This window comes from Balearica regulorum, chromosome 1, assembly GCF_011004875.1.
Source record: "Balearica regulorum gibbericeps isolate bBalReg1 chromosome 1, bBalReg1.pri, whole genome shotgun sequence".
Taxonomy (NCBI): Eukaryota; Metazoa; Chordata; class Aves; order Gruiformes; family Gruidae; genus Balearica; species Balearica regulorum.
The window spans coordinates 185219437-185236555 of record NC_046184.1 but is presented as its reverse complement, the minus strand read 5'-3'; the positions used below and the strand labels follow the sequence as shown (position 1 = coordinate 185236555).

At 37.0% G+C, this 17119-nt stretch overlaps 1 protein-coding gene across 8 annotated transcripts in view; it reads right to left on the bottom strand.

Annotated features, from left to right (window-relative positions):
• Positions 1–17119, bottom strand: part of AKAP11 (A-kinase anchoring protein 11) — a 48912-nt gene that overhangs the window by 9982 nt on the left and 21811 nt on the right. For 3 of the 8 annotated variants that reach the window (XM_075741757.1, XM_075741762.1, XM_075741759.1), the window contains 5 exons: positions 12198–16854; positions 9555–9710; positions 4883–4996; positions 4058–4104; positions 1462–1622 (listed from right to left, as the gene is read on the bottom strand). In XM_075741757.1, coding sequence (XP_075597872.1) covers positions 1462–1622; positions 4058–4104; positions 4883–4996; positions 9555–9710; positions 12198–16854 — 5135 coding nt within the window. The remainder of the gene's footprint in view (positions 1–1461; positions 1623–4057; positions 4105–4882; positions 4997–9554; positions 9711–12197; positions 16855–17119) is intronic. The other 5 variants (XM_075741765.1, XM_075741758.1, XM_075741763.1 and 2 more) reach the window with 5 other exon arrangements.

Genomic DNA, 17119 nt, shown 5'->3' with positions numbered 1-17119 from the left:
CTCTTCACCAAGCCTGTAGCATTGCGGGGGCTGGTTGTGACCTAAGTGCAGGACCTGGCACTTGGCCTTGTCAAATTTCATACAGTTGGTGGCAGCTCAACGACCCAGCCTGTCCAGGTCCCTCTGCAGAGTCTTCCTACCCGCAAGCAAATCAACACTCCCACACAACTTGGTGCTGTCTGCAAACCGACTGAGGGTGCACTCGATCCCCTCGTCCAGATCATTGATACAGATATTAAAGAGCATTGGCTCTTTAATACAGATATTAAAGAGTACTGTGCCCTGGAGAACACCACTGATGACTAGCTGCCAATTGGATGTAACTCCATTCACCAAAACTCTTTGGGCCTGACCATTCAGACAGTTTTTTACCCAGCAAAGCGTACGCCCATCCAAGCCATGAGCAGCCAGTTTCTCCAGGAGAATGCTGTGGGAAATGGTGTCAAAGGCTTTACTAAAGTCCAGGCAAACAACATCCACAGCTTTTCCCTCACCCACTAAGCGGATCACCTTGTCATAGAAGGACATCAGGTTCGCCAAGCAGGACCTGCCTTTCATAAACCCATGCTGACTGGGCCTGATTGCCTGGTTGTCCTGTACATGCCGTGTGATGGCACCCAAGATGACGAGCTCCATAATCTCCCCTGGCGCCAAGGTCAGACTGACAGGCCTCTAGTTTCCCAGATCCTCCTTCCAGTCGTTCTTGTAGATGGGGATCACATTTGTTGACCTCTAGTCAACCGGGACCTCCCAGTTAGCCAGGACTGCTGACAGATGATGGACAGCGGCTTGGTGAGCCCTAGTGCCAGCTTCCTCAGTACCCTTCAATGGATCCTAAAGCCTAATTCGTTAAACTTCTGCTTTCTCTTTGGTCACATATTAAATTCAATCTATAAAACCAAAATAAAGGCACCTAAGAATTAAACAATTTTATTGAGCCTTCTTTATAGTTTTAGTTGCAGTTCCTTACAGAATAAAAACATACTTAATATTTAATTAAAATGTAAACTTCTTTCTGATAAGAAAATATGTGTTTGCTAGCAAAAAAACCTGGAGGCAGAACATCAGAATATTAAGTTAGAAATTAATTTGCATAAGCAAGTTCTCAGAAAGATTCAATTTATAGACAATTAAATGCTAAGTAAAAAATGCTTGAAAAAATATATTTTTCACTAAACAAAAATGCTGTAATTGTATTCTTTTTGGAGTAAAACAAGCAAAATAACTTGTGAAAGAAATTAACTCAGCTTTGATTAATACTGTTTTATTTATGTTACATGCACATGCTATACATGCTGTTCCACTTTGACCTCTCAGGATTTAAATAATGATTTTCCTCAACAGCAAATACCTCATTATTTTTGAGTGGCAAATAAAGTAGTAGCAGCTGGTGTATCACAGCAAATGGAAATCAAGCAAACCCTTCCCCTTCCCCACCACCCACCAAATCCAAGTACTTACAAAGACAAATTCCCTTGCAGCAGTGTCATGAAAGTGAAGATCAGACACCTCTGTTTCAGAAGCTGCCAGCCACTGGAGCGCTGCTCTGAGCTGGGGGTCCACTAGATTTGGTTCCAGATCAATATTCACTATTGCTAAAGTCTTTTGTATTTGCTCCAAACCTAATATTAAAAATAAAATCAAATCTGTAGCTTCAAATTGTTTCAAAAAAGAGTGTCTGTAGTTCACTGTTTAGACTATATTGTCCTAAAAAACCCTCAATTTAGTCCACACAGATAACATTAAAGGAAAAAATCATGCTGGTCTGAAGTGTCTGTACTTTCACATACAGAAGTACTGTTTGTCCCATTTACAATTGTATACAAACATAGCTGAGCATTAAAAGACATCTAAGCTTTAATGTATATTCCAAATGACAAGGAATTTAACACAGCCTTTCATAAACTGAACAGCTATGGCTCTCACATTATCCATCAGTCATTTCTGTTCCCAACTGCTATTTTTTGCTATGTCTTCATCTACTAAATTTTTAAAAAGTGTGTATTTCAGAATTCTTTACTGTACAGGCAGACTGATCAGACGGCCTCTGAGTTTTTCCAAAATATAGTGCTGTTTTTACTGAGGCCTATTCAATTTTTGAACACCTCCTTTACAGCATGAGTTCCAGAAAGTAACAGCGTCTTAGAAGAGCAGTTGCATTAGTAACACAGAGAAACTACAGTATTGTCATCTTCTGTTCCCACTCTGAATTTCTGTATCCAGCTATCACAGTAATCCTTTGTAACACCCTCAGAAGCAACTAAAGCATGTGTGTAGTGCTCTCCACGTTGTTCTTGGAGTCTCTACTTCCAGACTACTGGACTTAACTCTCTAGAAACAAGGAATATATTTGCAATAAAAACATGTGTTCAATACTCTCCCAATGAAGCTTATGAAAATTGAGGTACGTAAGGTATTCATTCCTAACCGGCAAAGTTAAGCAAGACAAAATGGATTCCCCCAGGAGGTAAAAAGAAAGAAAATTAGCTAGTGGAACTGTCAGCATAAGCGTGCATTTGGTGGACAAGAGAATATTTGTCTAGGAGCCCCAGAATCTAACATCTTTATAGGAGAAAGAATCAATTATTTAAAAAAAAAAAAAAAGACACTTAGTGGATAGAAAGCGTTGTGGTAATGTATCACAGGGAAATTTTGATATATTTTTTAGTTTTATAAAATAGATGTATATTTTGTAATAACAAGGCTTTGTTTCAAATTCTTTGGTGAACAAGGTGCAGTCAGCTTACAAAAAGCCAGAAATTTCTAGGTATGACATGAACAGAACTTCCAAATGTACAGGACCAGGTACAAAGGTTTCCTACTTTGAATACTATTTAAATGGTCCTACAATGAAAGTAACAGAAAGTCTTTTCAAAACAATAGTGAGATGGTGAAGAAATTAAACTGAAAAAATGTCACTAGAAAATCCTTAATACAGTATAAAGCACTCTGTTGCACTCCAGGAGACACCTAAACTGTGTAAAGAAATAAAATCAAGCACTATTTTAATTGGGAAATTTGAACACTTCAGATGCTAGAGTTTTCTGAAGTCAAGACCAAAAGAAAGTAATGGTATATAGATGAAACCTACAGAGCAGAAAATATTTTAATTATAATTCTTTTCTGATGAAAAACACTAAATAATTTAGTTTGGTTTTATTTCCTTATAACCTTATAGTCAGATCTGATTTTAAAAAAATATTAAGAGATGTGGTTCACTTCCATACAGTTTTTCAGGAGTTAAAGGAAAAAAAAAATCCAAACAAACCAAACCACACATCTTTCTGCTTACATCAAGGCTATTTGTATTTGAACATGTGCAACATGGCTGAATATCCTCTGTAAGTGGGTAGCAGAGGTTTCTTGAAATACTTATTTCATCTTCAGAATATACCCAAAGAAAAGCTCTGTTACAACTTGCTGTAACATCAGCTCATCTTCCAATCAGCCTCCTACACTGTGTACTCAGGCTGTTCCCATTTGAGTGAACAGCCTTTGGGACTTCAGATTGGAACCAATGCAGAGATCTTCTACAAACCAGAAAGCTGTAACAAGATTCTGGATAGACCCTATTTTATATTTCACTAAGAAGAAAGAGATTATACAAATGTATCAAATCCAAGTTTTTTTATTGTTTCTCATGACTCCTCTTCCAAGATTAATCTGGGCAGTTTAAATAACTTCTTCAGTATCTCAAACATAGCCATGCAGATGCATTGCCATGGCTCCTTATCAGATATTTTACAAAGAAGTTATTCTATGCATGTGCATTTACGCTTTCAATAAGCTGATCAGAGTTCACTACCCTACGTTATCAAGTACATGTGTGAGCATCAGACACTAGCATTTCCCAAAGGCTGAAAATTTCAGTGCCTGAAGAGGTATCTGCAAGGTATTAATCTAAGAATATATTCTGACACTTTACTGACGTGCATTATGATGGATAGGGATAACAGGGTTGTCACCTTGTTTTGCAGACTACAAAAGCAAAGCATTAACAATAATAATTCATGTAAGGTGCACAGGTCAGAGTAGTATATGCTGGAATTGACATTACCTTCTACAGCATCCTTGGAGTCCTCATCTTTATCTTCTGTTCCATCACTGTATTTTGAAAATAAAACAAAAATATTAATACAATATAATATATGCACAATCAACGTAGCCAATCCTAAGACTGTAATGAAGGTTAAAGGATGGGAAGATCATAAAAGAATTAAGAAGTGATCATGAAAAGAAGCTTTGCTTCTCACACCATTTCATATTGGAAACAGATTTATCATGAACTTTGCAAGATTTGCTCTTAGGGAAAGAAGGGAGAAGAGAGAAACAAGAGAAAGGTGTTAAAAAGAAGGATTGTAATATGAAGACATTTTAAAATAAGAAGAAAACTTATTGATTTTAATTAAGGAGGACAGTTCAGTTTTGCTTCATATGTGAAAAGGCTGAGCCATCTATGTCACAGGTATGAACAGCTATAGGTTATTCAAAGCTGTAAGTCATAAGTGCTCTACAAAAATCAATTACCAAGCAATTTTGAAAGTTTCCACACGCTAAAGGAAAAAAAACCAGAAATCCTGTAGGAAGCAAGCTCTAGTTTGCATGAAAAAAGTAAATCTAAAGATTTGTAAAACTGCAAGCAAGAACATGCACGAAAGGGACCTTTCATTTTGCAAGCAGAACACATTCATCAGTTTAGCACAGCAAAATTTAACCATTCAGTATGGATTAATTAATGAAAAAATCATACTGTGATTAAGTGAGAAGAGTGTGAATAATGTATCAGCATTAAAAATGCACTGTATTTTTATTTTCCAAAATGATGATTTCATGCATTAATTATGAGGAACCCATCTGGTTTATATTTCTCAACTCGACCAACCTGTCTGATGTTGGAAAGGATAAATTCTCCTCATACATATCCCCTTCTAAACCAAGACTGCTCCAGCTACTGCTGTTACCATTACTGCCAGGAGAAGAAGAGAACACAGCTGAACTAGAAAAGAACAATAGCTCAAACTAGAACCTTCATTTTCCTTAGAGCTGTTTTGTCAAGACATTTAATGCAAGAGCACTGAAACTTCCTAAACAGGTTTGTTGGAACAGAATACAAACATGATTGTCAGTGCTTTTCAGAGCAGTAATGTGCACAATAATGCAAAATTGGTAAGTTTCAGTACACAGCTGAAAGTATTAGTTTGTACTCATTAATTTTCCAGATCGGTGCTAGCAGTAATTCCATCCTCAGGTCTAAGCACATTGCTTGTTGTTCATACAAGCTCAACAATTTCAACGTGATTACTCATAGGAATATGGACTGCAACTATAATATTTGCTAAAGGACTAGCTAAGAGTTCATAAAATTATACATTGTGAAGACAACTGCACAAATAAAATCCTTCCATCTCATTCCAAAAATCCAGTAATGATCTCCAACAGTCTGATGAAAAAATTCTTAGAGCAAATGATTTTTTTTATTTTTTTTAATTCTGAATATTGTTCTACAAGCTGATTTTTTAAAAATAGAGAGTTTTATAGATAAGTGAAAACAATACTAAAAAGATTACTTCACTCACAGTTCATAAACATACTGCATTTACTCCATGACTGCATTCAAGCCAAAGTGAAGAACCGAAAAAATTGAGCATGTCCTTACACTGGTACACTTTAGGCATTATAATTAGTTTGTTAAGCCTGTGCTTATGTACAAGATTGAGCTACCCATATGATTAAATTTCTGTTCCCCAACTTCATACCTCCCTCAGAGCATGCCTAGAAGCCTTCCAAGAATAGGATTTCAAGATAACCAGCATTCTTTGAGAAAGCTAGATTGTCTACTGTAGATGGTATGACAAGTCATGAAGCAACTCCAGAGAACTGCTGCAAAAAAGATGCTTTCTTCACCTAAGCTTTGTGTGACTGTTAAAGCTCTTTTCCACTCGTTCCACTCAAGGCAAATAGTAAAATTTAAAACAAAAAAAATTGAAACATTTCAAGAGACAGATATTAACCTCCTTCAAGAGTCTGCCAGTAACAGCATCACCTATCAGTGTCTTCTGCTTTCCAGTATGCCTGCTTGGATCCTAATTTCAAAACAGTAACAGCAGGTTTGCAAGCCTGCAATATGAACATACCCTAATGGGGGAAGGGAGGGGGGGCCTGTAGGTGCTTCATTCAGCACATTGTGGTTTATTTAGACATCTGCAAAGAACAATCAAACAGTTCTTTCATTATGCAAAAAAAAGAAAAAAGAAAATTAAAGACCAGAAGCTTCCAAAGAAACCAACCTGATTTGCACAGAAAATGCAAACCTGGTCCTAAGAACATTTCTCAAGCTACTGTGTGAGACTGTCGCAGTATATATGAAGTATTAAATTTGGTTTGAATTACATGCATAGAAGAGATTTAACATAGCCTATTGATACTAATATTTTGCACTCAAACAGCCTCTTTCACTGAAAGTTACAGATGCATAACATAAGCGGAAGTAAAAGCTGCCCCAGTTTTCAACCTAAAGGAAAAAGTATTTGCAACCTAACAGAATGACCTCCTGCATACTACTGTTCTGATCAGGGAAGACATTTATATATTTTACAGAAGTCAAATTTGGTCTAAAACAATCATATATTTAACCATATGATTACAATGCATAGCAATATATGGCACTTTTTTGTAACATGACCTTTATTTTGTTGTAAGATGCCAGATTAACAGCCTTGAAAAATCAAGTCCTGCAGCCACAGAACAAGCAATAAAGAAAGGCATTCTAATGCCTCATGCAGCTCTTCAACATGAGCCAGCAGAAGAATTACAAAAAAAGCTTTCAACTTCTATATATATACTGTATGTATGGGAACTATAACTCAGATCATCTCCTTTTAGATTCTGCATTATGTACATACAGTCAAAGGCAAGAGGCTTGTGCTCTGAATTATAACCTAACCTGGATGCTCTGATTCATCCCCTGGAAAAGCCTATGTCTATATCTATACATTAATTATAGAGAAAGCTTAAAACTATTTTATTTCTAAATTTAAGTCACTAACGTTAGGCATGCAAAGCAGATGATACAAGCACTCCCCCTGCATAACTAACTTTACCAAGTCCGCTGAAGAACTCTTTGCTATTTCAATACAATTGCAGGGATCATGCTTTGATAATTCTTTCCGAGTTGTCTTGCTCCCTTGTTTACAGACAGTTTAATCCTCTGTGAAGTACTGAAGTACAATTTTTATATTGATCCAAGATGCAGAGGGCACGTACCGTTTCAACAGAGCTACTACAAAAAAACGTCTTTTTTTCCTGAAGTAAAGCAAAGCAAGGTAAATTAAACCGAATCACTGTAGCCTGTATTATGTTGCTTTCTGGGGACTGTGATTCTGTGTCCCAAAAAAATTTCAGCTACCTTTAATGCAATCTCTAGGTTTATTATTATGAAGATCATTTCCAAAAATATCAGCTAAAGGAGTCTCAAGTACCACTATCCACTGAATACTGCAAATGGCCTGGAAAATACTAGGGCAAGGGAAAGGTCTTCCCCCACCAAGTAAAACTTGCTTAATGTTTGCTATATCACTTAATTATATTGTACCAGTACTACAAACAAATTGGTATAATGACACCTAGTACCTCAGAGATGGTACAAGCAAGACTGCCGACAGCTTCTTAGACACAAGGAAGCCACTTGCATTAAGAAATAGCTGCCAGGGGAGCAATGCTACCTCATAGTACATTTAGATGTTTACATATAATCACCACAGTATTTTTTAAACAGATGGCCCTGACCATAAGAAAAGGACAAAAAAAATCCCCACCAAAACAAAAAACCCCAAACTTTCAACTGTTGTAACTGTATAATGCATGCCCCCTCTAAGACTGAATGGCATTTTTCTGTTTAATAAAATAGTTTTTGTTAAAAAGAGGAGATAAAAGCAATACATCTCCATCACTGATGTAAATTTTTTTATTTCCTTAGAAGATGCTAACAGTGTTCCACAAACTGTGTTATTACTGAATCTTGTTTTGTTACAGAAGGTCTCCCCCGCCCCATATCTTTTTATTCAGGGCAATAACCCCAGCTGCTGTCACTTCCACATGCCAAACCACAGCAACACAACTGAACCCATGTGCTGTTACCAATCCACAGTTAGTTTTGTAAAACTAGCTGATCAATTTGCACACACCAGTTTCTTCTGCCAACACCTTGCTGTCCAAATTATGCCTCCCCTTCTCTGAATTAAATGCTAATTTAGGTCATTCCTCCTCTAATAAGCCACAGATTTTCTTGCAAGTTACAGAAATTACTTTATCATCCCCAAAACAGATTTAAATGAAAACAAACAACAACTACAGGGCACTACAGGTCCAGGAAGTTTTTTTATACCTGTTTTTCCCCCCAGCATCAAGTAACCCATATTTTATTCACTACTTGGAACTGCCAATATGGTGAATATTCTTCCTTATACTGTGAATTTCATCATGTAAGTCTAAGTCATTTTTACTCATTCAATAGATGATTCATTAAAATAACTTTAAGGCACTGTATTCTCTTACAAAATTATTGAGTTGTATGAGCGAATAAATTATAGTAGTGGTTCGATTAAAACATTTAGTTAAGCAAAATATGAAAAATATTGTAGACATCTAAGTGAGCAGTTTCACTTCGCTACCAAATAGCATAACTCCCCTATCTTCTTTAAACTCAGTGATGCTGGAAGTACTAACTAAAAAGACAAAAACCATCTCCTCCATTTCTGCTATTCGTCAACAAAACCACTGAACTTTCTCCAGTAACATAAATGGTGTATCAACCATAAAAAACTGAGTTTACTCATTCCTCATATGTTCCTTATACAGAGGCTCGGGTCACTAACTCTTAATGTAACTTGCCCTGGCAACAGGCAGAGACATTGCAGATTTTTAAAATTCCCATTCTAATCTTTGTTAGGTATCAATCAGCCAGGGGAAGTGTAATGAGAAGCTCTGTGGAAAAAGTTATTACCCTGAACAGGTAAGTTCCAAGATTACACACTTGTAAGCTTACTGTTAGGAGTACATAAATATTCCACCAGTATTAGCTAGAACTGCTTATCAATTCAAGTCCCCCAAAAGACAAAAAAAGCTGTTAAAGCTCCTCATGCAAGTTAAGTTCATCATACTTCTTTTCAAGAATAGATGAATTTATATCAAACACAGTCTCATTGATTAAAAACAATACTTTCAATTTGTATTTTATACATGGCAGTTGTTTTCAAAACATTTGCATCTTTTGCTAATACTTAAATTACATATGTACAGTTTTACTTGATGGGACTCCCTGACATCAATGACAATGCATAGTCCACATATTTTACAGAGTGTATAATATGAACATTCGTGGGCAACATTTTATAAGAAAACACAAATGTAATATTAGAGCCATTTTTAATAAAAAAGTCATGTGTGTTGAAGACAAAATAATCTCTTCTCCCCCAACCCCCAGGAGAAAACCACTTGATGCCAAGTTATTTGATGTCAAAAAAACTGTTTAACTATACTAACATGCTTATAGTTACCTGTCACTAAGGTGAAGAAAACTGCTGCTCTCATCAGGATGTTCATCTTCAAAACTTAGATTGGACCAACTCCCAGTGCTATCATCACCAATACTAAGACTCATCTGCTGGCTAACAATAGATTCAACAGAGTGAAATCCTTCTCTTCCAACAGAACTAAACAAAAATTCAAGACAAAAACATCACTGCATTTCATGCCGATCTGTGTTTGTTCATTTACAGCAATTTAACATTATTTCAGAGACATTAAATTCCAGGGAGGGGGGTGGGTGGGGTGGGAAGGAGAATCCATTAATTTGTATGCTATTCTCAACACAAGAAATGGAGTAACCAAATGAACTTGAAATTTCAACAGGCTCAGGTCAGGGATTGCTCTCTGGAATTTTTTCATTAGAAGACAAAGACAGCAGCACAAATAATTCTCTCATTTGGAAGATTATTTCCTATAAAGCACAGAGGGCACTGTAGCCTTACAGACTGTATATATCAAGGTACACTTTTCAAGCAGAAGACTTACAATTTTTGAACTTGTTCACCATAGGATAGTTTGGCTATTGTCCCTTGCCTGCTTTCGATACAACCAGCTAGACAGTCTGCTGTTTTAGGCAAAGTGCTTAAGTACATGCTGGTGTTTAAAATGTTAGGATTCTATTTTTTGAAAAGTAGATAAAGATTTGTCTTCCTGCTTCAAGAAAGTGTAACAATGCATGACTTGTACAGAATTTTTCCCTCAGGAAATAAATTTAAATTTTTTACCCAAAAAACAATCAAGCAGGTATACTCAATAAAAGGTAATCTTTAGAAGACACTTCAAAAGATCCAGTTTGATAACTTTAAAGAAGTCTGAACTCCTTATAAAAAAAGTCATAATATGAGAACCTGCAGTTATGAACTAAGTTTCAGGGGCAAACTGTAATTATCTATATCATAGCAAGCAGCCACTGTAACATTCACTATTTTAAAAGCCAACCTTAACCACATTACTGACAACACTTTGCTCCAGTGAGCACTATTTTTTGCAGACAAATATGTACCTTTGAATAAACAGTTTAACTCTTTGAACTTGAACCCATTTGTGCAATACAAAGGTGATTTTTTCCCCATTTTTATTTACAATTATACCACTGCTAGCAACAGTTCTTTTCACCACACAAGGCAGCTTCTCAAGAAACATATGCATTATATACCACACATTAGATGAGGGTGTAAAAAACATTTATAAATTTTGTCATGCTAAAACCCTAATATTGCATCTTTGTCACAGATATAATAATAAACATTATGTCTTTGAACACTGCATTTTATTGCTGTCATATTCTAACTAGAAGTTTTAAACTATACTTTTAAGAATTGATTCAGAAAAGTGTTACCTTTGATACTGTAGGTATAGAAAAACATCACCACATTACTACTTTTTTTTTGGTCACACAATGAGTAAGGACTCAACCCTGTTGTGCAGAAAGCCATAATATACCTCTTACCAGCACTTCTACACTGCTAGAATTTTTAATTGCTTTCATTGAAGGGCCACAAAATTTAACACATTTTATAGTTTTCTGCAAAAGTTACACACACACACACACACATCCCCCCAAACAAAAAACTTCCATTCACATCTATGGAGCAGAAGCTAGTATGTATGTGTTTTCACATCAAAACTTGAAAAAATTAATTCAGTCCCACTGTGGCCTTTCACCACTGAACACTTAAAAATCCATTTTATCATTCATCATGATGCCACTCTAGAAACCAGGAAAAGAAACCTTTAGCTGTTGTGAGGAATTCCCACACACAAAAAAAAAAAAGTAGGAAAATAAATATTACAGTAAATTGGAACAAACCAACATGGTAAAGATTGCTCTTGTACCCAAAGAAGAGATTTCAAGTCACTTTGATCACTGTACAGTGTTTTAAGAAACAGTTGCTGTTTGCCCCAAAGTTACAAAGTTAGCGTGGCACATATTTCCTATTTATAGGCCTATTAAAGGAAACAGTATATATTAGCCTTTGTTAATACACAAGAATTTGAAAGTCAGTTCCTTGTCCACTGTATTGCTATTCTATAAGCTAAAGCGTGGTTTAGTATGTTGTTTTTTCTTAAAGGAAGGGTTCTTTTTTCCAGTAGTAAGGGCACTGTCACAACACAGTCATAACCAAAATAAAGTCTTCAGACCATAAAGCAATGGCTAGCTTGGCCAGTACCAGATGTTGGTCCTACTGACAAAAGCAAAAATAAATTACTTTTACTTTTTAGCACAGAAGAGGAAATATAGGTAGGTAGCAAACCTGGATTCCGTCACGGCTCACAGATGAACAAAGCCTGTAAGGTCTACTATTCTCTACTGTCCGTAAAGATAACAGCATTTCAAGTTAAAATATTAAGTTCCACTTATTAGTCACCTACTGTAACATATGCATGTTGATATATACCTAGAAACCTTGGTTTCAAGTTCTCACAGGTGTAAAAGAGTCTTTTTTTCTAGTTCTGAATTGTTTAAATATCACCAGAATAAAAAGAAAATATTCAGAACATAAAGCATGTTATTTCTTTTAAAATAAAATAAAATCCTTATGAACACATATTTGTATGAACAATCTTTTTCCCTGTACAAAATGCAACAAATAAGAGAAAATTAATGTTACCTTATGTTAACTGCCTGACCAATATTAGTCATAGCTGATGTCATTATTTCAGTAGTAAGGCTTTCAGCAAAACTGACTCCATCTTGTCCAATACCACTGTCAGCTGTCAGACTTGTGTAACTCAGCTCTCCTGCTTTCTCTACAGCTGCAGCAGCCCCCTTGTCAGAAAACACTGTCTTCTGTTCTACATCAACGTGAATTTTAGGAATATCAAGCTGAAACACTCTTGATTTTTGACAGGCACCACCTACTGCAGAATGAAGAAAATGCCTCACTGGAATGGAAGATTCTTGCGCAGACAGATGATGAGGTGTACTTTCTATACAGTACCGATGTTCCTTCATACTGCAGCATCTACAGACAGTTCCAGAAAAAGGAGACAGTTTCTCAGTATATGATAGCCTATCCCCATTTTTTCTGTTTTCAGCCACATGGAGAACAGCTGACTCTAAACTCATTTCTAGAGTATCATCTGCTACTTTCCTAGCATATTTTTCTATAGCTTGAATTATGCCTTCACTGTAGCCATTTTCATTTAAACTGCCAGTACTATGATACAGTTTATGATCTGGGGAGAAAGGAACAAATGTGCTAGAAAATCTTGTTTTAATAACTTCCCCTGTGACTTCATCTAATTCAGTCTTTTTATATAGACAGGAATCTGTCAGAGACTTTGGCAAACACGCTCCCGACATTTTCAATTTCTTCCTGACATCGCAAGTGATACTGCGAGCAAGCGATTCTGAAAAATGTAACAACTCTGCGCATTCTGTTCTGTGTGTGTCGATACTCCTTTCGTACGTTTGGTCTTCACAACGATGAATGCTGCTTTTTGCTTGTTGTGCATCTTTATTCGCTGCTTTGATCAGCTCCAGCTTGCCATTTACTTGTGCAGTTTGCCCAGGAAACGTCTTTCTGTTGTATCTCAATTTGGTTTTTCTAGCAGCTTGCTGTAAACCTGACTTGATAGACCTGTAAGCGAGTCTGCTGGCATACTGATCCATTAACAGTTCAGCATTACCTCCTTCTCTTTTCAAAACTCGAATAATATGATCTGCATATTCATCAGTCACACTTTCACAGCTTGGGTATTTGGAAGTCAAACCTGTCACGCCTGAACCTTGCGGTAAAGGAAGTACAGATGAATCTCTCTCCCCCCGCCACTGGTCCTGCGCTGGACTGCACCGTTCTTTTGAACTGTAATCTTTATCACCTTTTCTCAGATAGAGGCAATCCACCTGACAGTTAACCCGCTTCAGCCTCAACAGTTTACAATGCCTTGATCTCACTATTTTCTTGGCCTCATGGATGACTTTTCCTGCCATATCACCTGCATAATTCCATAAAGAATTGCATGTCTCTTCTGGGATATTTATAAATGCAGTATATCCGCATCTTTCGTTTTGCATACCTAACTGAACCTGTGTATCAGTTTCTCTTTCGTTTGTTTTACCATCTAAATGGGAAGCAGCCATTTCAGTCGCTATTGAAATTATATGGCTAGCTAAGCAATCTGCATACTGAATTGTTTTTTCTGAACACTCGTCTTTCTCAATGGGCATTTCAGAATGATATTCATCTTCACTACTTTCCACTTCTTCAGAAAGTGACCGCATGAGTTTCAGCATAAATTCCTCATTTTCCAAAGAGTCACGTTCAGTTTCAGACAAACCAGTAATGGATGGATTGTACGGTGTAGAAGGTGGTGTTGCAGGTGCAAATTCCTTTGCTAATTCTCCCTTGAGTTTCTTAGATAGTTTTCTTAGGTTTCTTTCAGAACTACCTTGATATGGTACTAAAGGAGTCGGCGGGGGTGTATCAGGCATTACGCAGGTATTGCCATCTTTGAGACTTGATTTACCTTCTATCTGCAAAGCATCTTCACTGCCAAACATCACTGAAGAAAAGCTATTTGCATGCAGAAAACCATCAGCTTGCCTGTAAGTCAAAGATTCTGATGATGGTTTCTGAGTATCACGGTTTTTTGAGGGCTTGTTTAAGTATGTTATTGAGCAGCTTCCTGCGTCGGGAAAGTCCTCTAGAACATGCCTAGCGAAAGTCACAGTGGAACAAGGTGGTGGTGATTTTGAAGCAAACCTGTGTCCTTTTTGTTCTTGCCAACAATCTTTAGATTCTGAAAAACACTGAACAGAATGAGTTGGAGTAAGAAGAAATTTACCTGGATTATTCAAAGGCAATTGTTGTTGTTCCACAATTATAGAAACATTACTTTGTTTCTCAGCCTCTTGCTTCTTTATCACACATTGTTCTTTTCTATTGGTATCTGCATAAGTCTGCGAGCTCATATTACATGGTAAATTCTCACTAGTGTTGCATAACACAGTTTTACTTTCATCCACAGATTGTTTTATGACATACTTGGCCAAGTGATCTGCAAACATATTCTTGGGGAAATCTTCAGCAATACATTGCACATAAGGTTTTTTATCTATTATTTTCCTTGTCAAAAAATCTGTATACTCTTCTACTGCTTTTGTTACTCTAGATGAGGTTATGGCTTCATAAGCTTCATTTACTATCATATCTACCATAGTTCCAGAGAAAGTATTAATGCCTTTCAATCCACTCGTTGATTCTGAATTATTGTTCATTCCAGATCTGTCATTTGGTTGTTTAGTATCACTTTGGTTATGTAAGAGTGATGGAGTATTTTCAGTACTTTGACGGTGATCTGAAGTTAGGTATATATTTCTGAAAGAAGCGACTTCCTCCTCTCTCTCTCTGCTTGTGAAAAACGGATGAGTGGAGTCTTTGTATATTTTCATATTGTCATCAGAATTCAGAGCCCTGGATACTTTTGCTTTATAAGCATCAGAGGAAACCTGATGTTGACAAAGAGCTCTTCCAGCTAAGGGCACAGGTATTGAACTTACAACACCAGAGGTGCAAAACAGAGCTTGCTGTACAGTATATTCCTTGTTGGAATCTTGGACTGGCTTCAGTGCTACCCTATCACCAACATTAGGAAAAACGGTGGAAGTCTGTGTTGACTCTAGCATACTTTCTGCACTCACGTATTTAATGTTGTCCATGGAAATACTAATGGCTGCTTGTGTTGTGAAGGTCACATCAACCTGAGACAGCTCAATAAAAGCCTCCTGAATGACAGATTCGGACAAATCTCTGGCGTAAGATCTTACCACGTTGTCTTCATAATCAAATGATGAAGACTGTGCAGCTGTAGGTGTCGACGGATACGAGAACTGGCATACTTCCATGATTCCTTCAAACACAAGTTCTTCAGCAAGGTCTGCCGCAAACCGTGCAACAGTGTTGGTAAATATTTGTTTCTTTACATGCCGCAGTTCTTTCAAAGCACCAGTTATAGCTTCACTCACCAAAAAGTTTGCGATCCCATTAATGGCACGCTCCTTCAGGGAGATTGCTCTACGTCTCCCAATCTCATAAAAAGCCATTTGAAATACCGAAGAAGTCAACCTAGCAGCCAAATGACAAAGTGCATTGGTGCACGAAGAAACGCCTTTTTGCAAGTCTTTAAATGCACTGCCAAAACTTTTTTCAACTAATTCAGCTGCAAATTTTTGAATGCTGTCTCTAATCATTAATGACTTACGTTTAGATTTCGCTTGCTTATCTGGCTCCTTGCCAGTTTTCATTTTCAGATCTGCAGCTCGACCTTTTTTCCCTTCCAAAGCAATCCCTTTGTGTTTGGAATCATTTCCTGCACACATTTGTTCTGACGACGACTCAGAATGAAAAACAGAACCCAGTATTTCAAATGAAACACTGTCAGCGTATGCTGAATAACTATTATAAATTGCATCATGGTGATTCTGACCTGTCCCATCGCCACTAAGATTAATTCGACATAAACATTCAGAAGAACCACAGCTCCCTAGTGGACTGAAAGCTGATGATCTAATAGGGCTGAACAAGCCTCCACTCTCTTCCCCGGATGTTTTAACTGGGCGAGGGGAATCTGGGACATCAAAGATGCCGCTATATGGTGATTCTGGTTTACGAGGAGTTGGTTTCTTTACGTTGGCTGGGAGAGTGGGACGATCAAACTTGAATTTCTGAGGATTCATTGTAATGCTTGCAGAAGACAACTGTTCACGTGCAGTTTTCCTTTTCTGGGAGGGATTCCCTAGGATGGGATCCCTAATGACTTTACAAGAGTTTTCCAAGGCTTGTTCCAGCTCATCAAACTGATCAAAACTATCAAAAAATTCACTTACTTCTGAGTCGGAATCCTCTATACCATCTTTCACTACTGGAATTTTTGGCAGCTGAAGTTTTGCCTTCAAGCTTTTTTGATACCCTTCTTCATCTAAGAAGATAATGGGGCTTGGACTGGAGCAATCTGACTCAGAGGATTCAGCTGGAGAAGAGGAAAACAATGTTTTACATAAAAAATTAACACCTTGATCAGAAGGATTATATGGTTTATAGAAACTCCTTTGTATCCAAGGATCAGAAATTGAGGTTGTAACTGAATTTTTTACTGAGGACAGTTCTTTAAGTCCCAAAATATCAATCAAAGTAGAAGATCTGGCAGATGACCTTCGACGTGCAGAACCCACAAGGATCTTTGAGTCAACAGCTTCTAAACATTGAGCAGGAATGGTCTGCGAAGCAGCATCTCGATGGTTTTGAGAAGTAAAGCTGCATGCACCTGGAGGGAAAAAAAAAGAAAAAAAAAGATTGCTTCAAAACCAAGAATTTTCACAGAATTACAGAAAACTGAGGAAAGATTTTGATGGCAATTGCTGAGCTTGTTGTTGCAAAATGCTAGCTGATCTTTCACGATTAAAGCAATCTTTCATTTTTTCAAAACCTATTATACTATTCTAATAACTGACAAATTCATGTATTTTTTAGCACACAAAGTAGAACAAGATTCTATTTGATCTGCATCTGAAACTGAGATTAAAATCTTT